General features: G+C 46.0%; 2 protein-coding genes across 6 annotated transcripts; one reads left to right on the top strand and one right to left on the bottom strand.

The window, feature by feature from the left end:
* Positions 1 to 9,052, bottom strand: LOC308068874 (uncharacterized protein). 3 transcript variants are annotated; one of them, XM_080400260.1, is made up of 9 exons: positions 8,877 to 9,052; positions 8,103 to 8,243; positions 7,048 to 7,223; positions 6,716 to 6,778; positions 6,026 to 6,120; positions 4,978 to 5,243; positions 2,448 to 4,409; positions 1,158 to 1,284; positions 1 to 322 (listed from the first exon to the last, which is right to left on the bottom strand). In XM_080400260.1, the coding sequence occupies exons 2-9, from the start codon at positions 8,239 to 8,241 to the stop codon at positions 127 to 129; spliced, it is 3,024 nt and encodes a 1,007-aa protein (XP_080256386.1). In that variant the 5' UTR covers positions 8,242 to 8,243; positions 8,877 to 9,052; the 3' UTR covers positions 1 to 126. The 3 variants fall into 3 exon arrangements, with proteins under 3 accessions (XP_080256386.1, XP_080256385.1, XP_080256387.1); XM_080400259.1 differs by lacking the exon at positions 8,877 to 9,052 and adding an exon at positions 8,808 to 8,837; XM_080400261.1 differs by lacking the exon at positions 8,877 to 9,052 and adding an exon at positions 8,808 to 8,837 and having other exon boundaries at positions 2,448 to 4,397.
* A 238-nt stretch (positions 9,053 to 9,290) lies between these two features.
* On the top strand, positions 9,291 to 21,370 carry LOC308068885 (uncharacterized protein C2orf80). Of its 3 annotated transcripts, XM_080400303.1 has the most exons (9): positions 9,291 to 11,212; positions 11,328 to 11,901; positions 12,757 to 12,838; positions 13,362 to 13,444; positions 13,586 to 13,673; positions 14,105 to 14,182; positions 19,755 to 19,842; positions 20,424 to 20,542; positions 21,240 to 21,370. In XM_080400303.1, the coding sequence occupies exons 2-9, from the start codon at positions 11,861 to 11,863 to the stop codon at positions 21,258 to 21,260; spliced, it is 600 nt and encodes a 199-aa protein (XP_080256429.1). In that variant the 5' UTR covers positions 9,291 to 11,212; positions 11,328 to 11,860; the 3' UTR covers positions 21,261 to 21,370. The 3 variants fall into 3 exon arrangements, with proteins under 3 accessions (XP_080256429.1, XP_080256428.1, XP_080256427.1); XM_080400302.1 differs by having other exon boundaries at positions 11,825 to 11,901; positions 20,424 to 21,256; XM_080400301.1 differs by having other exon boundaries at positions 11,361 to 11,901; positions 20,424 to 21,256.
* The last annotated feature ends 511 nt before the right edge of the window (positions 21,371 to 21,881 follow it).

Raw genomic sequence — 21,881 nt, 5'->3', positions numbered from 1 at the left:
TTTTATACTGTCCACATAGGAGAGTTTATTTATATTTAAAAATAAAAATAAGCTATACAAAACATTAAAAATACCCTAGTAAAGACATACTAGCATCTAGGAGCTTGGTGGCTGCCTGTTCAACTACTATTTTCCTTCTGACTCCGTGTCTCTTGCAGTTGTTACTAGCTCGCCTGCCTTGGCACTGGGACATCCTTCAGGAAGCCATACTTTTTCCTCTTTGATCTTCTTGGTCATCTGGCAAGTCGTCGTCTTTTTGGGTTTCTTGAGAGGCGAGTAGAAGAACTCCATGTTTGTAAAAGGGTCGCCCCGCCTCAGTTTACTGCAAAGCCAAAAAGGTTAGATCAAACCATCAAGGTATTTCTTGAATGCAATGAAAAGGAAAGAGATGAATAAAACCCAAGAAAAATTAGTGATGCACAATGCAACTGTTCACCACCTGCTGACCAATGCTCAGCCAGTACCGCAGCAGCAACTGGCCCCTCCTGGCCAACTCCCCCCAGTTTATATACTGAACATGACGTTGTGTGGTATGGAATATGTGGTTTGGGCCAGCTGTCCCGGCTCTGCTCCCTCCCAGCCTCTTGTGCATATCCTCACTGGCAGAGCATGGGAAACTTGAAAAGTCCTTGACTTAGAGTAGGCACTGCTTAACAACAACTAAAACATTAGTGTGTTATCAACATTACCATCACTCTAAATCCAAAACACAGCACTGCACCAGCTACTAGGAAGAAAATTAATTTTATCCCAGCCAAAACCAGGACAGCTGGTAGTATTGGAAGTATCACTCAGTTGTACAAAACTTTAGATCACAGAATGGCAGCCACTGAAGTCAGGGCTTTCACTTAGCTGTCTTTATTTAGCCTGTATTTTATCCTCAGTGCTAATGAGGGATTAGTGTGGAGTACAACAGATACAGTCAGCTAAAAGATGTGCTCATTTCAGCGAGGGAAATAATATCTTTGGCAGCTTGTTACCAGAAGCCTGCACATGCATCTACCCTAATGCAGAATTTTGGCTTAACCACACTGTAGTAGGAGGGTCACAGAAACACAAAGTGGCAGAGGGTCCAGCCCTGGAAAGTGAGCACATGAGAGCATAGCTGGGGTTGCAGCATGGGAACAGTCACAAAAAGGAATAGTTTAAAGCCCAACCTGTTGAGCTTTGGCTCCTTGTAGCAGGCTGGTTCCCGCCTCCGCTTGGACAAGCGCCTTGACATTTCTTCAGAGCTGCAGGAAGACAGAGTCCTGACATTGGTCAAGTCCTGCAGTGGCCTGATCTCTGCAAAGGGAGACATTCACATGAGTTGATCGAAGTGTTTCCAAATAATTTCCAGATATCCTAAGAAATACAGCTGCCAAATAGAGAAGGGCTGCATTACGAGGTTTCTCTGAACACTGCACAATCCTGAATCCAGTCATGTTCCCCCAAAAACTCAGGACCACCTTTGTTCAAAAATCCCAGACCTGCTCCTTAAAAGTCAGCTCATGAATCAAATTAAGTTCCTCACTGGAAAAATGCAGGTCAGTAATAATACTACTAGCATCATTGGGCCCTGGTGTGGAAGAAAAATGACACAAAACCAGTAGTTAATAATTCTAGTGCCCAGGAGTTTACAGCCTGGAGGACAAAGCAAGCTTACGGCACCCAAACAAACTGAGAGACTTCCAGCGCGACATAGGACCCTGCCAGTATTTGCTGCAGCTTTCAAAGTGAAATCAGCTAAGAGGGGGAGGGCAGGAGAACAAAATTCCTCGTTCTCTACAAAGCACAGCCCACTCTAGCTATAACAGGCCTGTTTGTCAACAGCTACAGGAAGGAAAAACCCCACAAAACAACTCTCTTTACAGAGTATTCAGTAACAGCAAGCTCCCAAAAAGGCTCAGCTTTACTGTATTATCAGCCAAGGGATACACCCTCCATATCCTTTCAGGAAACAAACCAGAAAACCACAACCAAGAGAATTTACATAGCTCCTGAAGAATTTCCATTGAAGATACCACCTAGGTGTAAATTCTGAAACCTATCAGCACTAACCACTCTGGACCAAAAACCTGCTATCTTTATTCGTATTTGTGCCCCAGTAATGCTGACTCTAGTAGAGTCAGCATCACATTATACTTTTCAACTGCTTGAGTAACTGATGTTCTAAATGGACTGGCATGCCCTGTAGATAACTGGTAAAACACAGCTCGCAGCACATGCTCCTAGTCTTTTCCCAATATCCACACATGAACAAGTGACCAGAAATTCTTACAAGAATGCTGATAAATCAAAAGCAAATGCAGCCACAGAAATGACTGGCCAGCATAAATGGTGTACTGGACACTGATCTTTAACTCTGAAAAAAATGGAGAGGGGGGGAAGATAAATATAAGCACTGGCTGCATGGATTTTTGGCACTTTTCTCCAAACACAGGCCCTCTCCCCAGCCTACTACTTACCAGGTTCCTGTGAGGATGAGCTTTGAAAACTGGATTCAACCTGGTTTCTTTCCCCAGATATTTCCTTTGCAGGCTTTTCTTTAAGTATCAGGGAGCTTGCTGGCAAAACAGAGGATTTCTCTGGCATTCTGTTGCCCTTGGTACTTAAGCTCTTGGAAACCGGTACATCTGTAAGCCTGGAGCTAAGAGGTGAAGCTGCAGAACAGGTCACAGAGGTGGATTCAAGACTGTGTGAAAGGTCCATGAGATTATTTGTAAGTGGTATCTCAGCTATCTTCTCCTCCAGGAGGGCACCTGGCTCAGACAGCAGATCTTTAATGAAAGAAAATTTATCCATCAGGACAGTTTGCTTGGATGCAAGTTCCACTGAACTTCCAATGTGTGCCTTGGCACCATCACTTTGTCTGGCCAGGGAATCAGTCTCTGGAGGTCTAGAACTGTTCCTCTTTCTCTGAGGCTCTGGTTGGGTATAGGCCTCTATTTTCAAAGCATTCACATCATTGTCAACTTTACCTTGCCCCTTTTCTTGAAGGCCTCCTGTCTGTTTTTTATTCCTCTGAACAGCTACCATCCTCAGAACTCTGGGGATTTTGCTAGCTTTGCTCGAAGCAACAGGCCTGGGAGATACAGTTTCACCCCCTTCACAATCTGTCTGGACACAACCCAATTCTCCTGGAAGAGCCAAAGGATGGACAACATAAGTTTTCCTGCTACGTTTAAGATCACCTGGCAAATCCTTTGTGCTCTCCTTAGCTACTCCTTGAACATCTATACATGCCCCAAACCCATCAGCTTCTTTTCTCTGATCACAACTGCTTTTCCTGACAGTGTTCTTCCTGCTTGTCTGGGTTTTTTTAGGCCGTTCTTCAGCTTTGGCCTCCGGTATTTGCACGCTTTTTGGCAGATGCTCCTCAGAGTCGTCTCTTTGCCTAATTACTGTAGTTTTTCTGTTGGCTTTCTGTCTGATGCTCTTTGTGCTCATGCTTAAGTCCTCTTGTGGAGCACAAGCACTTGAGGCCTCTTTCCTCAAGAAAAGTGCATTTTGTAGACTAGAATAATCTGAAACCTCATGACTTGAGAGGGCAGTAACTGGGCTTTTTGACAAGCTCTCCATACTCTGGATCTCAAAGACAGCTCCCTTTTTAACCTGCTGCAGTAAGTCACCACTTCCAGGACTGTGCAGCTGTGCTGGATTCACCACACATGTTCTTCTGCGATCTTGGATTTCATCAGGAGAGTGAGAATGTTGCTCCACACCACAGCTTCCGTTATTCCTGTTGATGGCCCCCTTCTTCCTCATCTCAAAAAAGTCAGGCTCACTAGAACATGTCGCAACTTCTGGCTGAAGAAGCTTATTTGCACTTTGAGCACTCTCTTCACCTTGAGGTATAACAGAACTACTTTCTTCATTGTTTTTATTTGCATTTGTTTTCTTTTTTCGTGTGCTTGCTTTTTTAACAGTTGTTTTCTCACCAGTTTTAGAATTACTTTTGCTTTTACCCTTTACAGGAACAACCTCTGGGACTTGGTTATAGCTGGGGTCTGTTTCAACACTGCACCCAGTTCCTTTAGCCTGTGACTGATCACAGAAAATCTCTTCACCCAAAGATTTTCTATCAGGAATAACAGTGGTTTGAGTAGGTGAAACCAGGCAAGTGGGAGATTTCAGCTGTGGCTGTGTGTTGCTTTTATTGGAGCTGCTGCTGTCCTTTGTGATGCTCCACTGAGCTGGCCAAGTGGAACTGACATGTGGGAAGATATCCACAAGAGAAGAAGATGGAGTGCTTGTTGCAAACAGGGTGGATCGCTTTTTCCTCTGAGTAACGTGCCCTTGTGATAGATGATCAAAGACATTTTTCACCATCTCATCACCCTCATATGAAAGAGGATGACTTTCCCAGGCAAGCGCTGGCAAATCATTCAGATTTTGTTGGGTGGCACACGAGGGATCTGTTGGGAAGACTAAATTAATTACTGAGAAACACAGCAGGCAAATGACAGATTTCTCCATACCGCTAAAAGCCATGCCCCACAAATCCAGAACAGAAAACCCATGATTTTGTCTCTACAGGGACTCCCCAAACACACTGTGTAACAGAATTGTGCAGCTGCCTCCCCTCAGAACAGAAACGAAGCCCAAAGCAAGATCCCTTAACCAGCCTGATATTTAGGAATGCTTATGATCTGTATGAGAGTTATTATTTATATGGCAAATTCACAAGGAACAGAAGATATGCATCTAGTCAGATTCTGCACCTTCAGACATTTCTGAAGTTCAGTGCCTATTACTCAGAAGGCCTGAGGGCTCTTGAGCTATTGCAGATATGTTAAATATCCCCATCAAGACAGCCCGTTCTGGAATAGATAATTCTAGTGGTATCAGCATCACTGAAACATGCAGTTCCTAACAGTCACTAGATGCTGATGGAGTGATAGTTAAGAGCTAACTGAAGCTACGGCACTGCCCTCATTCATTTCAAAATGTAGACATGCAGGCATACTAGAAGAACAGCAAAAGATGCAAATTTACCTCCAAAGACGCAAGAGTCAAGAAAAGCCTCTTGTGCTTCCATTCCAGTCAGCTTTTTCCCATTCTCTTCCTGGTGAGACTGAGGCTTCTCAGCAGGCTGCAGTGACAAAATGTCTTTGGAGGCAACAGGCACAACCTCCAGGGGCTCATTAGAAGCAGGTCTATGAAGATCTAGTGAGGATGTAAGAACTGCTGTGGAGCTGCCACCTTGCTGTCTTGCATTACACAGCTTGGAAATGGGCACCCTCATTGGTATTCCTGGAGCCCTGGTGAGAAGAATTAACAGCAATGGAACACGTTTCATACCTGTGACAGGCCCCAGAAACCATCAAAAGCGGCTGAAATACATTTATGAACACTTCAAGTGCTGAAGAACACAGACTGCATAGCCAGCACAGATTACCCATTTTTGTGCAAGTACAACTTGTACAGAAAGCACACTGCTGCAGACACAGAGACAGGGGAAAAACAAGAGAGGCAGCAAGGACCTTTCAGCACACAGGTTGCTACCACAGATTCATGTCACTGTGGAACATCAACACAGCTGCTTGGAGGTATGCGCATGGGCAGCTCCAAGGGCTCCTCTGCATTCAAAGGGGAAACCAGACAGAGGAGAAACATAACTTCAAATACATTGTAAGAGATCCTGCTCTGACCTTCTTTCCAGAGCGCAAGTTTACAACATACAAGCAGGTGATTATTAAGCATTTCTATGTAACAAACACCAAAGCAGCAGCACTCACTCACTCAAGGAAATCTTGCAGCGCTCACCAGCTACAAAGGAAAAACTACCTGAAAGCAATGCACTTTCATCAAAGGAGGGAGAAAGACCAGTTTATGCATAGCCTTAGCATTAGGACAAATAAGACAAGGAGTGGCAGCACAAAGACACAGAGTACAGGAAAACGACAAGCAGTGGCGGTTTAGAGAAAACATCTCATGTAAACCAGATAACCAGACAACTGGGCACACATATAAAACACGAGAGGAAGTTTAGCATATAAAAAATCATGACAAGCTTGGTGGTATCTGACATTTTAACACCCACCTCATAAGTTGATCATCTGCAATACTATCGGCCCAGCTATCTTCAGTCACGCTGCTCTGCTGGCCATGGGACAAGGATGCAGAACTTGTTTGGAACTGGAAAGCAGAGAAACAGAAGGGTGGTTTAAAGCTCTTGCAATCTCCCTTACAGCCTCCTGCACAGAAACAGCAGCTGTTTCACCCTGGAAAGTATGTGAAATACTGCTGACGACCCTCTCCCCTTTAAAATTGCACAAATTATGGAATAAGTTTAGCAGTCAGATTCTGTCTCCACAGGCTTAAGGATGAAGTTAAACCAGTTCAGATAATCTGAGACTAGGAAGCAGGACTATTTCCCACCCACAAGACAGAGGACATGGAAAGCATCCTATTCCCTATCCCAAGTTCCCATGGCACTTGGAGAAAATAAAAAAGAGAAACTGAAGTCACAACCTGTCATAGCAGAAAAGCCTTCTGGCCAGTACAGCAAATGATCCAGAGGAAAGCAGTTTAAAACTGTAGCCTTTCCTACAGAAGTTACCCTGGAAATCCTTAATACTGAGCTAAAAACAAGGATGCAGCCAGCACAAGTCAAGCAAGCGAAGAAAAATAGATGAAGCACCAAACACTGAAGCAAGCAGGCAACACAAAGCACAAGACAAAAACACAGCCCCCTTCCCAGAGCAATGTGCTCATATTTCCTGTGGTTTACCTCAGACAGCCAGGCCATCTTAACACCATACACAAAGCTTTCAAGATCCTTCAAGACATTATTCTGTGTTGAGGTAATAAAGAGAGATAAATAAAGACATTAAATCAAAACATCTATTCCAACAAGGACACTGGTAGCCAGAGCAAGGCATGCTCTGGGAGAGCACAGCTCGGAAGAGTAAACAAATGAATGGTGACATTTTTCATGCGCAGAGAGTACAGACGATCAGTGACAGCGCACTCCTCCCAGTAGCATCTCCCAGACTGAGATGCTAGTGCTGCATACCTCGCTCACCGCCCCTCCCCATCCCAGCCACACAGTTAGTGCCATACCAAGAAGGAGAGCTTATGCCGCAGCACAGCATTCTGGAAGTGGCACTGCTTCACTTCCTTCTGTAAGATGGTCTTCTCCTGGGTGAGGCGCTGTACATTGGCTTTCTCTGCATTGAGGGCCAGGGCCAGTGCTTTATTGTTGTGCTTCAGAGAGACTTTAATAGTGGAGGAGTTGTCTGTGAGGGATATAGAAGTATCACACAGAATCAGCATCCAAGGTTTCATCCACACCTCTTCCCTGATCTACTATTTCCTCTTCCCAGAATAGCCTCCCTCAGGTTCAGATCTCTGTAACTCAACAGCCCCCTGACAAAGTCAACAGTATAGTTCCTTCCAGCAACAGAAATCTCCAGAGAACAGCAGGAAAAACCTGCAACACTTCAGACACCCCCTCAGTGGGTCATGCTTGGTCAACAAGGTACTGCTTCAGTTCTTACTGAATGATGGTGTGGTTCAGGTGCTGAGCTTGAACAAGTCACCTATAGCTCTGAATCCCCACCTTCACCCAAGATGAGACAGAAACACCTCCTTTTGTTTGTAGTAGCCCCTAACTAGATTTAGATCCTTGTTTCCCAATTTCAAAATAAATAAAAGTAACAGCAATGCCTTATTCAAAGTATCCAGATTCTCTCAAGCACTATTGTTGCATTACTTCCCCCATAAAACCAAATCAAATCACAGTTAGGCTAGCTTCTGCACAGGATTGCATATACACTAAAAAACACTTTCCATGACTTGTTTTTGCTGTTTGGACCCTGAGGACTCGGTTACCCAGCCATGGCTGTCCAACGCCAGCCGAGGCACTGCCAAGCAGCCTGCAGCAACCCCAACAGCTGCTCCAAAGGTTCCCCGCGAAACCTGACAGTCACAGGTTCATCGGGCACCTTCGGGCACCTGAAGTGGCACTTGACACTCATTTGCAGGCTATGGAATTCGCTAGAAACCCACTGGCAGAGAAGGCACTGCTGGAGGTGGCTGTGCATGTGTGATCGCCACAGCCAGAGGCGGGCACGGCTGGCTGCCTCCGCACCGGCTGCAAGGCAGAACACACTCACTGATGATTTTGGTTTTGATCTTCGATGCAAGCGAGGCACTCAGCTTCGCGTTCTTCAGGGGCCCCTTCTTCTTCTCCCGCATGCGCTCCCTCACGCCGCTCAGGCTGAAGGACGTTTCGGAAACCTCCCAAGCTGCCATGGCTACAGAGAGCGACAGAGCAGGCTCAGCTCCCGCACCCCTCGGCAAGTGCTCACGGCCGAGCCCCGCCGCTCCCCCCGAGAACCGTCCCCGCGGCCTCGCCCCCCGGAGCCCCCCGGCAGGCCCCAGGCTACGGGACGGGCCGCAGGCCCGCGGCACCGCGACGCGCCTCGCCCCGGCTGCTGCCGGCCTCGGCGGCCGCGACAGGAGCCGCGACAGGGGCCGCCATGACCCCCCGCCTCGCCCCCCCGGCAGGACCCCCCCCCGCCTCGCCCCGCCCCCCGGCAGGACCCCCCCGCCTCGCCCCCCTCCACGGCTGGACCCCCCACCTCGGCAGGACACCCCCGCCTTGCCCCCCCCCCGGCAGGACACCCCTGCCTCGCCCCGCCCCCCCCCACCCGGCAGGATCCCCCCGCCTCGCCGCCGCCGCCCCCCCCCCCCCCGGCAGGACCCCCCCGCCTCGCCGCCCCCCCCGGCAGGATCCCCCCGCCTCGCCGCCCCCCCCGGCAGGACCCCCCCGCCTCGCCGCCGCCGCCCCCCCCCCCGGCAGGACCCCCCCGCCTCACCTGCGCGGGCGCCCCGCGGCCGAGCCGGCCCTCCGGCAGCGCTGCCCGCCGGGAGACTTTTGAACGTACCAGAGCCGGCCGACAGCTCGCCCCGCCCCGGTAACGGCCGCCTGCCTCTGCGCGAGGCTCCCGCGCGCGTTACGGGCTGCGGCGCGCGGCCCCACTGCCGTCAGGGCGCGGGCGGCTCGCGCCTGAGGGAGCTCGCGCCCCCGCCGCCCGCTCAGGCTGCGCGGCCATTTTGCGCTGCCGGCGCTGAGGGGAGCTCTCCGCGCCCGTCCGCGGGGAGAGGGGACGGCGAAATGCCGCAGCCCCGGGCGCTGCGGCCGAGCTTCTGAGGCGGGGCTGCCGCTGCCGTGCCCCGGGCACAGGGGGGTGCAGCCGCTGCAGCGCCTCAGGAAAGCCCCAGGGCTGCTCCCGAGGGCCACCCAAAGTCGGGGATGGCTCGTCCGCGGAACTCGGCATCCGGCTCGCAGCTTTCGCCTGCGAAAAAGTGACGGTTTGCGGGCTACTTAAAAGGAAACCCCAAAAATCTTAATTACGTCTCGGTCCAAGTTAACGCATTGCTTTCCAGTCAACCTTGAATTTGCCCTCAAGGTGATGATGCATGTGCAGATGTGACTCTCGTCAAATGTTTTAAGGAAACGACATGTCAGGCAAAAGCAGCCAAACGGCTGAAGGCCGGCAGCATGCGGTGGGGTGCAAGGGAAGCCTGCCGTGCAAACAGGGCCGGTGGAAACGCCGCTGCCTGCCGCCACGGGCGGTGAATGGTAGCCCTCTGCAAGGATCCTAAATCCTACCCGTTTCTTCTGGTATTTGTTAATACATTACCTGATGAGCATTAAATAATGCAAATTATTAAATAAATTTATTCCTTCCAACTTAATTAAGTAGTCGATTGACAAAACCCTCCATACCAGCCCTGAAAATCAGACCAGCAACATGTAACGATGCTGCAGAACCGACGGTTGCTTTATTTCTTGCTCTGGGAACCTGTGATCCACATTAAATGTGCTACAGGAAAAGACTTGGGTATCCTTCCCTAGTACATATCCTGTGCTCCATGCATGACAGATTCCACAGTTCAAGAAGCCTAAACTTGATCTTGCTAGGTTTACGAAGTTACTTCACTAAATTTCTTAAGCACACTGGTCAGCAAATTAACAGCAGACAGCTTAAAAACAGAGACCCTTTCGCACACAGCCCTGTTTAAACAGTGGAAATCTTTGTCAGGTGATTGCAGATATCAATTACTCAGGTTTCAAGTTGAACAAGTTTGTGGAAGTAAAAAACAAGCAAGGGCTATTAACTGCCAAGACGACACTTCATGCTCAAGAAGGTCCTGAGCTGCAAATCAGTGGGGAATGGGAAAATACACTGAGAAAGAGCACAGTGAAATGAAGTATGAGAAAGCACAAAAGAAATAAGGAAGAGAAAGCACAACACAAATTCTGTAAATACCAAGTAGGCTTTTTCCTGATCATCTACATCTCATGATAATACTTTTGCTTTAGTGTTTTCTTAGGCCATCACAGAGGGGCAACATTATGATCATGTCTCATAAGCCCATTCCTATTGTTTACTAGGTAATCAGTTAATAACATAAGAACATTCCCAAGCAGGGGGTGGCTCATTCCATTCAGAACTACAGCCTGGCAGCCTTCCTAATCTACAAAATCCAATAGCCTCTCACTGACTTGTTAGCCATCACAATACATGGGCTACCGTCAGCAATCCTGTAGAAGATGTGCCCTGTATCCATTGGAAGGACATCAGGATTTAATAAGTCACGTTGGGATTTCTTAGCTGTTAGAATTTCTCCAAATATTGTAAGTGAAACCATAACACTGATGAAAGAACAGGTAGCAAGATCCTTGCTATAGATACGCCATAAACACTGCAGATAGAACCCCAGATAGGCTCTTGAGAGGTATCACGTCTAGTTTTTCACCATTTTGTACAGTGGAATGCTGGAACAGTGGAAGCTGATAGCTTCTTTTACAAGCAATTAGATCCATCAGAAAACCCAGTGAACAGTCCCTCCCTTGTTAGCAAGTCTTCTATGTTTCCAACTAGTCATTCAGCAATGAAACTCAATGCTTAGAAGTGTAAAAGGATCATTTAGCTTGAAACTGATAACCCGACCTGAAGGTGCACGTTTAATCTCTTCTCTGTGGTGGATTTTGTTTTTTTCCCTTTTAATTTCTCTCAGCTCAGCAGCATTGTTTCCAAGCAACAGGAGAGAGCTGCAGTCCTGCAATAAGCCGTAGCCTAATTTCCCTGACACACAAACTGAGTGGCAGAGGCAAGAAAGGAACAGCAACATCAAGAGGGAATTCCTCCTGAAGTCAGAGAGGCTCCAAACCCAGATCCCTATTCCAAGAGGCCTATTCCAAGAGCTGACACAGGTAGTGCATGATTTCTTCTATACATATATGAGAGAGAGGTATGTCATTACTTTGAGTCTTATGGGCCAGAGGGGTGAAGCATACACTTTGGTAATACAATAACTTGGTGGGCCAGGTGCTGGCTTCTCTCTTTGCTTTGTCCTGTCAGGCCGGTCGATACTTCATTTCATCCAGCCTGTCTTCTTCCCAGTCCATCCCCTCCTTGTACCACATATATCTGATTAATACACACACCGTGTGGAGTGCAAGCCACGTGCTAAGAAACTGGGAAGCAGCAGCAGGCCAATAGGTTGCATTATATGAGAGAATATACATCACTGTGATGAAGATGCAAGCAACCCTGCAAGCTGACAGTCAAGATAGATGGTCATCTTAAATGGATTCATTCTGTCCATTTCCCATTACCAACTCCTTACCCTCACTTTCAGGACTGTGCTTGTTGTCTTCTCTTTCTTGACTAGGTTTTTCTCAGCCTCTGTTGTAATCCTACCTGGGAAATGGTTTTGGCCAGATTTTTGTAAGGGGTCTCCAAGTGTCCCATACTCTTAATCTGTGATTCAGATTTGCTCACAGACAGAGATACTTGACAGGATGCACTTTTCTCTTTCCTAGATCCCATTGAGCTTATGTTACAGTGACAGCTAGAGAATGGAAAGAAAACACCTCAAGAAAGAGCTTGGAAAACTCCTGTAAGTAGTAACTGACCACAACCGCGTTCATTGCATTTGAGATGGACTTGTTTTCATTGCAAAGGGTTGTACAACCTCGCTGGATGGCAACTGTAAAACCTTAGTCTTCTCTTGCTGTAAAGTATGCACAGATTTCCTTTGAGATGCTTCTAAATTTCTTATATGCAGTCTGCTGTGTGAGACCTGACTGCATATGTGACAGTAGAGATGTCACAAGCCCAGAACTTGCTCTGTTTCAGTGGGAGTGACCAGGGAGGTGCAGAGTTCCTCTCTTGCCATGCAGCCACTGCAGCTGCTGTCTGTAAGTGGTCTCCTAGTTCATGCAGCAGTGTCTCATGCTCTTTGATGCAGGAGTGCCCAGCAGACAACTCCTAGGGGTTGTAAGCAGTGTCCCCTCTATTCCATGCAAGTCTTGTGCCCATCTTCCCTAGGACTGCTTGCATGGATCAGTAGTGCTTAGTCTGAGGAAAGATTGCAGAATCAGGTCTCCCCTGAATGAGAAGAACAAGCACCAGTGAAGCACCTCTTTCAGTCTCTTGGCTGTGCAGTGAAATCCTTCTGTGAGTCCCCAGACTTTAAAAACTTGATTCATATTTGTACTTCTTCCTAAATTTTGGAGCCATTGGGGAACACAGCAGTGTGGTTTGAGGGAAGCTAAGATTAGCAGTGATGCAGAAAACTAGCAGCTTTCCTACTTAGGAAGTGTCTGTGAGAAATCCGGCAAGAGATTCATAGCCCTGAATCATAGCAAATTTGTCCCTGGTCTTGCACTAGCTTTAGAGTCATTTGTTGCATTTCTTGTGCATTGGATTGCTTATAACCAGTTGTAATTTGGAGTTATTTTCTTGCTTTGAGGGGAGATTACGTTGGCATCAGACTACGAGAAAATGAATTCGATCCGAGAGGACAAAGGCAGTCCACCTTTCTAGATGACATGGTAATCACCAGACTTCTTACTTCCTCTCCTCTTTAACTGCAGGGCTACTGCGAACTGAAGGATGGCTGTTTGGTACAGCTAAATAACCTGTTCCTACAATGATCAATAGAAGCTCATTACTGAAATGACTATCTGAAGAGATTGGCTGCAAATAGCATTCCAGTGTAACATATCCAAGATAATTCAAGTTTTTGCTGATTTTTCAGCAAAACAAGGCTCATCCACAGAGAACATTTGATAAAGTGCAAGTCAACTAACCCAAGGAAATTCTTCACAAACTAAAGCTGTCTGCTTTAAAACATTGTTCAGCTAAGCTGAGAAAGTCTTCCTGGGTGTGTTTAAAATCTGTGTTTAAAACCCCTCAAACTTCAGCAAATGTCTTACAACTGGTGAGGTACCCAGTGTAGTTGAGACAATACCAGGTTCCAGCTCATGTTTCTGTGTATTTCTCTGGTCTTTCTGTCATCCCTCAGTCAAGCAATTACAGCAAAACAAAACACATAAGGTTCTTCTGTCTTTCCAGGTCCATTACAACTTAGCCTTCAGTGTTGCTTTGCTGTGGCTAAGTGACTTGGATGCTCAGACTACACTGACAAGAGAAAAAAAGTGAGTATTGCAAGGCCTTACTATTGCAGTGGGTTACACCAGTGTGAAAATGGAGTAAAAGCAGCAGTGAATCAAGCCCAGGAATACTTTTTGCATTTGTAACACCAGACTAATGATCTTCTTGTTCCAAACACTGTACAGGAATTTTGCAGCTCGCAACCAATACATGTATCCCAACCGAATTGAGAGGGAAGCTATGATACTATCTTCATATGCTGGAATATTAATGGTAAGAGGGCAGGAAAAATAGCAATGCCTTTTACTGTATGGCACCTGTCTAGAAACAATCCCTGTACACTGGATGACTTTTTCCATTGAAAGCACAGTATACAAACAGTGTAAATATAACAAATCTGTCTCATTTCTATCAGGTAGCCATGAAGTTGTACTCAGCCTTAGAAAACAAAATAGGCAGTTTCAGTAGGTGGTGCTGTGCATGTGTGTCGGTTACTTATCTTGTCTCGCCCAAGTGCAAAACAGTGAGCAAGTCTCAGGACCGGATCTCAATAGATTTGTACTAGCAGCATGAAACAATACTAGGAGTTCATGTGAAAGCTATTTCAGAGACCAAAGGAAGGGGATATGAATGGGATTTCATATATTCACTTTAAAGAATACTGCTTCTGAGAGGTGAACATCTCTCTTCACCTGTCTTCACAGAACAGCATTCCTGTTGAAGAGATCTTTAAGATATACAGCATGAGGCCCTCAGCAACACACTGGCAGAGCTCTGCAAATGTGAGTCACTTGTTGGGGTTTCAGCATCTTTAATAGGGGTCTAAGGGAAGATCTCTTACCTGTAATGGCCTGTTCCAGCATGTCATGCATTGGGCTGGCATTCTCAGAGTGCGATCCACATGTGGATTTGTTTCTCTTCTCACTCAGAGTAAACACTACTGAACTATTCCCTTCTCGCATCTGCCATTACAGCTTAGAGCCTTGTGGGTGGCCTTTCAGCATCATAATGACATGTAAAGCCTCCTTATGCAGTTGTAGTTATCTATGGGTTACTTCATTCCTGCTGCTAGTCTTGAAGGTGTGTGTCAAAACTGCAGAGTACAGCACATTTCTGCTTGCAGATTGTATTGTGTGGGTCTATTATTTAGCTACTGTTTATTCCAGCTATTCCACACTAATAAAGGAAGAGGCTTCATTCTATGGAAAGCAATCACTACTGCTAGACCAGCAGTGGTTGAGGACATGTGGATGATAGCTGGCAACATCCTACAATAAACTCCAGCATCTCCTTGTTACAGCAGAATATAAACATTCAAGTAGCATTCAAGACCACAAGCTAGGCATGACAGTGTGAATCTTATCTGAAGTTAGCACTTTTCTTTGAGATTGTCATCTGGCTGCCAAAGATGTACTTTGTCTGTGCCCAGCCTTCTTCCCCAATTCACTCAGGTTTCAAACCCGAAATCATCAGAAGACAATACATAACCTTTGCTAGCTCCTGGCCTCTGGTGCTGCCTTGTACTCCTTGGCCTCACTGAGGAGCTTTTGCTTTGCTGGGCGGTATACCCCTGCAAGCAGTTGTATAAATAAGTAAAACTGTCCTTGCACAGCCCACCTCTTCACTACAGTTTTTCTGCCCTCCTCTTTTGTGTGGACTCTGCAGATCCTTTATGGTCTCCTTGACCCATTCTTACTGCCTTGTACATGGATAAATCTCCTAGCTAAGGAAGTGTGCTGTAGGTCTGACATAAGGCATTTGTCAGAGGAACCAAAAATGTGAAATTTGGCCAGAGACCTTTAACCCTGCAAGACAAAGACTTCCTTCCATGCCTCCATGTTTTTTGATAAACTACTGTATGCTGCTTAGCAGAGTGTGCCAACACTGCAGGTCTTAATCTGGGGTCGTGTTTGGGCAGGTTCATACAGTCAGTTCTGTGTTTACAGAAGGCAGTTCTCAGCAGGGCACTGACTCTTGCACAGTGCTAAGACCATTTTTACTTGCAGTGCATTGCAGTCCTGTGGAAGGTGGACACAGATTAAACAGAACAAACCAGCAACTCTGTGACTGCAAGGTTATCTGCGTTACCTATGCACCGCCAGGGAAAAGCAGCTATAGAGTCTGGAAGTACCCTTGTGCCAAATCATACGATAGTAACAGAAAACTTGCACAAGGTTTTAAAATTCAGTTATTGCAGAGATAAGAGGTAATGTTACCTTGGCTTGCAGATTAGACTGTCTGACTTTGGGCAGATCATTTAATCTTTGTCCTTGTCAATCTATGCCACAGTCTGGGTCATTATTTGCAGTTAAAAAGCCTCCAGAAAGAAGGAGGTTATGTTTGCTTGGGCACCGTGCTCTGACAACATGGCCTGCTGTCAGCCCATACACCAGAGTTGTTTGGGTCTAGTCAACTCTCAAGACAGGCAGCAGAGTGTGTAACTCCTGCTTACCTTCATCTGAGATTGCCAAGAGTGTATTTACATAAGCAAAGGAATCTGATAGTGTTTAAGGATCTTCCAGACAAGTCACATCACTGCTCTTTGGGAATGAAACCATCTATCTAAGACCATCAGCTCTTATGGAGCTTATAACACCTGAGCAGTTTTAGACATCAGGACAACTTCTGCATTGGCAGTTCAAACACCTTTCTATTTGTATCGGGCATAAATTGCAGGGTTTACAGCTTTCGTGCAAGTTCATACATGGGTTCTGTGTTAGGCATAAATGTCAGAGTTCAGACACCAAGGGCTATTGTGGTGACCAATATGGGAGGAGGCTGTGAACTGCCCTGTGCCAGTTGGCTCAGAAACCCATATAAGCAGCCAGGCATGAGCCAGACCTTCAGCCAGAGGAGCACATAGCACCTCTACTCAAATACATTTAAGAAAGAGCAGCAGCTACTAGGGAAGGAGACATGAGGACACATCTAAGGAGGTAGGCATGGTGGCTATTAAGAGGGACATGCTTTTAGAAGGAGGCATCCTGTCCATGCCATGTCCTGCAGGGCAAAAAGCACAAAGGAGAAGAAAGAAGTCAGAGAAATGCCAGACAGAAATCATTTGCATGAGCCCAACCTCCTTTTCTGGCCATCACCTCACAGAAGGAATTGGGACAGACTGAATGTAACCATGAAAAACAAGGGAAATTGAGACTAGGCAGGGGAGGAAAGGTGCCTACTGTATTTAATCTTGATACATTACACCACCACTGGGATCAGAAACCTCAAGCAGCATAAGGGCTACTTCTAAAATCCCTACTCCATCTTTATAGTCTAAAAGTCACCTGTTGGATGCTAGAACGTTTGGATGATGGGTTTAGAGGTTTATTAAGGCTTTTTATTGGCGTGCCTCTTTATGGCTTAAATGCCTGGCTGACCACAGACTTCATGGTTCCTTTCTGATTTGCACACTGGTGTGGGACTTTGCCAACCCAAGCAAACAAAGTGCTAGGGCTGGGAAAGCAAAGGCACATAAAAGCTCCTTGTGTTCAATAGCTGACCTTCAGGGAGATGATTTTGTTCTTCAAAAGGCAAAAGCGGCTTGTTTGGCTCTGTTGTGCTGTTCCTCTGTTGAACCTCTGCCAAAAATTATCCCCAGGCCACCAGCAAAAGAAACTGTGTATTTGGTCCATGCAAAACTGGATGCAGATGACACATATAACTGAGCAACCAGATGGATTTAAAAAAAAAAAAAAAAAAAAAGGCCTTCAGTAGACAAAAAGGAGATACTTCATCCAGCCTTACTGATCAGATCTCATATTGGCCTGCAGAGGTTTCACCAATTAAGATTGTTTAATCCTACTCTGCCTTGACACCAATACCTACACTTAGCCCCCGTCTTCAAATGGTATCCCATTCCCAAACATCTTAAAAGGCTTTCATCACTGCTAGCCTCACACACCTTGCAGAATCTACCCCACACTTTTGGACATCATCTGCCCTTCAGGTCTGAGAGTGTCCACCAAAGAAGTACCAGTTCAGTGGTATCAGTGATTCCGAGCTTTGGCCATAGCAATGATAAGCTATTGGCCCCTTCTCCCACCAGTCTACTGCCTAGACTGGTGTGCCATGAGCAATAAAGTGGGAAGAATCTCCCATTGTATAAAGGCATAATGCATTTGGATCCTATAATAGCTGTGCCTTCTAAAAACATGTTGCATTTTAAACTCAAGTAATTTTTCCTTTTTGCCCCATTAGTAATGGTAAACTAGCTCCAGCCTCCTTTTTTTTGAACAGAGCAAAAAGGTGAACTATTCACCTCCTCCTCTGCCTTACAGTGTGTGAGGCAGAGTCAAGAAAGGGGCAGTTTACCTACTCATAGCCACACTAAGATGTAACCCAGCTCCTGAGCCTTTGGCATAGCACTTTCCAGGGCAGCATTCCCACCGGTGTGCTCTAATTATCTCTGATGTGGAGTGGGGAAGGAGGCTATGCAAATCTGAGGAGATACAGTGTGCTTCACAAGAGCCTTGCCTGCATTCAGGTCAAGTTTCTCTAGCAGCCTACATTCATATAAGTATAATTTCCCTTAAAAAAATTGAGGAGGTGTTATAATCTTTAATTTATGACTCAAGTCACAAGAAAGTATTCTGTATGGCCCAGCTATTTAATGAAAGAGCATTTGTGCTGGAATATATAGATTTTATTTTCAGTAACACAGACTTTATTGATGTTTCCCAAACAACCTTTAAAAGTTGCTGTGGAACTGTAATTAGGCTATAATAGATGGTTCACCTGTAATTCACAGTGTTTTCTGGTGCTCTGAGTTTATTTTTTTTTACCGTCCATGCTTAGCTATACTATTAATGACCTACTGCCACCTGGTGTCCAGAAGGGGCTAGCGCTCACTCCAGTTCACAGTTCATGCATCAGGGCAGCCTTGGCCATAACCTCTCTGTTTAATTTTCCCATGTCAAGAACTGGAAATGCCACTATGTGTCACGTAGGGACATTTCACAACGTGTTAGGAGAGGTCTTCCTTTCTGCTGCTGGGATAAGTCGGTGGATCAGCTTTCCCTCCTTTTACCGTGAACATTACACTGTATTTTTTACTATCATGCTTCTTATGGGCAGGAATCCTTTTCTCTAGGAATTTCCAACCCAGAATATTTTTAGAAATCTCCATTTTGGGTTCATACCATACACTGCAGAGGAGTGATGTTTTCTTGGAAGTTTTCCAGCTACTCATGCTGTTTTGTTTGTTGTTGTTGGGTTTTTGGTTTGGTTTGGTTTTTCTGGGGGGTAGTGTTTTTTTTTTATTTATATTTTTGATTTATATTCTGATGTTATGCAAGCAGAGACAAAGAAAGAACAGAAAAAGTCTCTCTGTTCGTCTCATGTTACTGTGCACTTGCCTAGCTAGATCCTGTCTCTAGTGAACTCAAGGGTACTTCCTTGATGGTCATGAGGTAGCAAAGTTACAAAAGTTTCTGAAGAGGAAGATAAGACATTGTTATCAGGATCTCCAGTTTCTGTTTCAGCCAACAATGTTACTTAATTTTAATCATGGGCCTAAGATCATTCCTACTCTGTGAGAAAGGAACGGAAATGCTTTGCTGAATCTGGAAACTAAAGGTAATTTATTTTGCAAAGCCCTAATCAGTTTAAGAGGTTAAATCTACTGTTTTCATTAACAGTAACTCTTGGAGCACAGCTTATGCCTCCCTAAGAGTTCTAGATTCAAGAGCTGGAATCTAGCCCATCTCAAAATTCAGTTTCTGTGGATCTCAGACTTTGTTATGTTCTCCCTCATTTCCCATCAAAGTAAAATGGTGGAGATTCCTGTTATCCGCCATTGCTTCTGAAGCCTTAGCTTAGATCTCCTTGAAAACTGAGTACTAGCTTTGCCAAGATACATAGATACTTAGGGAGCCTAAGTCACATCTTAGTGGGATTTAGAATCCAGAAGATTTCTGATTCATGAGAAGGGAGATCCTAGCCTGAGGTGGACGTTAACTGTTGCTATCCTGACTGCTGCTTTTAAGAGTTCTGTACACCATTGTCCAGACATTTCAGGAGCTGCCAAGTGAACAGCTGAGCAGCTGCAGGCTGCATGCCAGGATGTTATGGCAGACCACAGTCCCCAAGCCACACCAGTACATACAGGGCTATAAAATGCAGTAGTTCATCTGCTGTGTGGGGAACTGAAATGTCTGGGCAGCAGGGATGGGCACTTCAAGAACCTGGGTGGGCCAAGCAGCCAGGACAAAAACTGCCAGCAAAGCTGTGCTCATTTATCCATCAGGACCTCTGAAACAGTTACTTTACTTTCTGCTGACCGCAAAAGAGTATGTCCATTTGGCTTGGCACATGGTTTCTGCAGACATACTAATCTATGAGTTGTTGTCCTTCCAGGAGCACTGGATTCAGCCTTTCAAGATCTCCCTGCACCCATTTGCCATGCTGACTGCCCCTGAAGCTGCAGAGTACACCTGGAGGCAAAGTGAGCACATTTCACCCTAACTCACACAAGGCCAGGACAGGGGAACATGGGGCATCAGCTGCTGGCTCAGCAAAGCCACCAAGTTGCAGCCTGCTGAGCTCCAACAGCTGCACATGGAAAGGATAGTGTAAAGTTTGGTCTGTGCCTATTCTCTTGCAGGGGGGAAGGCATAGGCATTTTCTTGTGGTAGCCTAGAAATAGCATCTAGCTCAGGCTCCTGAAGTTCATGACAGTTGCAAAAGCAGCATTTTCCTCAAATTGAGGTAAACAACAAGACTACACATTTCTAGTAGAATCACCCTTCATTCTGACAATCACTTGTTCTTAAGCTTGGACTAATACCATGACTTTTGCAAAGGTCAGTTATGCTACTGGCTTGTGAAGGAGCCATCCCCTCCTTCCCTGCTTCTTCTCCAAGTGCAGCAAAAATGAGAATAACTTCAGGAGCATCAGAGAATTTGAAGCTGAGATCCCTTACCTCCAACCATGTATTGCAACTGATGCTATGCAGCAGGTCTGTAAATCAGCCTGGTGGTACTCCATAAGCCCAAGATGATGCGAGGCTCTTTCTCCCTCCCAAGGCATCAAGTACCAGACAGCCACAGCATATCAAAAGACCAACACTTGTTCAGCAAGGAGAGCTAAAAAGGACAGCAAGCAACTGGATTCACTGACCAGAGGAAAGCAACAGGTTGACAAAGTAGGTCTGAAGAATGCACATAAGCCAGTAAAACTGTTTTTGCAACTACCACTGAATGTCACAGCTGCAGTGGCACCTCAGACCACCCACAGCCCACAAAGCCCTTCTTGTCTGCCCTTCTCAGCACGCTTTAGCGTGAGATGTTTCATGGTAGCACTGATTTATACCATAGTGTCAATCCTAAACTGGACTTTCATGGAAACTCTATCATATCTTGGCAGGAGGTGTCACTTATGAGCTGGAAAGTCAGCTCTAGTGATCCTCAACATACACATGGAAGGCATTCTTCTGGCTACTGTCCCTGCAAAATACATTCACTACTGTCACTTTTAGGTTAAAAAAATCCAGTTGAAGACTATTGTTTAAAAAAAACTAACAAAAACCTGACTCCATAAAGAACCCAGCAATGTCAGATTAGCCTAGCATGTACGTGAATTATGCTCTGCTTTTCTATTTGTCCATGATTTGCTAAAGCCTATTGTTTGCTGCAGCTCCACTGAGCAGGAGAGCTAAGAAAACATTCCAGCAGCAGGGCTGGATCTGACCAAGTAAAGGGGCTCCCCCACATCCCCGAGTTCAATGTGCATCACATGTCACACAGCAGGAGGGAATCTGATCTGCCATGCAGTCCCCATCTCTCCTGATGGATTCAGCCCTGCATGCTGTGCTTGTGCTTATTAACATTTGCATCCTGCAGGGAGCTACAGAAGCAAAATAAAGAATCTCTCCAGAGGAGCCTGGAACAGATTCAAAAGCAAGGAATGCAAAGGAAGCAAAGGCATAACAAAGACCTAGACTTCATGTACCTCACTTAGCTGTAGGTGAGCTGGTATCTTCTACCTTAGCTTTGGTAATACATTTGTGACTTGTGTTTTGGGGTTTGTGTTTGGGGTTTTTTTTTTGCTTGTTTATTTTTAAATCTTAGCAGTCATTCCTTCCTTCCCACCCCTCATACCTTGTATCCAAGACTGACATTCCCTCCTCTTCCCTTAGCTACCTCTCTCCCGCTTCTCTGCCAGTGTGTTGGGAGCTTACATTTTCCCAGTGCATCCCTATTGCTTCTCAACACACCATGCAGAGCCAAAGAGAAGATGCAGCACTTCAGAGGCAGGGAGTACACACTTCCCCTTGTCCACAGTGCTGTGCAACTCCCACACATGATCCAGAGTGGGGCAGGAATGAGCTTCCCTTCATGTAACATGAGGGTTGTGCCTTTCAGGATGATGGCATTTTCTTCAGCTCTCCCCTTTAACCATCTTGCTGTCTTATTTCCATAAAGCACTCAGCTCAAGAAAAAGCCTCTACCTGCCGTGCCAGTGTAGCACTGAAGCCTACCTGT

The sequence above is a fragment of the Falco punctatus genome (assembly GCF_963210335.1).
Source record: "Falco punctatus genome assembly, chromosome: 8".
Lineage (NCBI taxonomy): Eukaryota > Metazoa > Chordata > Aves > Falconiformes > Falconidae > Falco > Falco punctatus.
Note: the sequence above shows the minus strand (reverse complement) of the source record. Positions and strands in the feature narration are given on the sequence as shown.

Coding starts and splice junctions, on each gene's coding strand:
- LOC308068874 (XM_080400260.1), bottom strand. CDS start 8,241: ATGGCAGCTTGGGAGGTTTCCGAAACGTCCTTCAGCCTGAGCGGCGTG. Junction 7,224..8,102: donor GATCAAAACCAAAATCATCA/GTGAGTGTGTTC, acceptor TATCCCTCACAG/ACAACTCCTCCACTATTAAA. Junction 6,779..7,047: donor GGCATAAGCTCTCCTTCTTG/GTATGGCACTAA, acceptor ACCTCAACACAG/AATAATGTCTTGAAGGATCT.
- LOC308068885 (XM_080400302.1), top strand. CDS start 11,861: ATGGAAAGAAAACACCTCAAGAAAGAGCTTGGAAAACTCCT. Junction 12,839..13,361: donor CCACCTTTCTAGATGACATG/GTAATCACCAGA, acceptor CTGTCTTTCCAG/GTCCATTACAACTTAGCCTT. Junction 14,183..19,754: donor ACTGGCAGAGCTCTGCAAAT/GTGAGTCACTTG, acceptor TTGTCCTTCCAG/GAGCACTGGATTCAGCCTTT.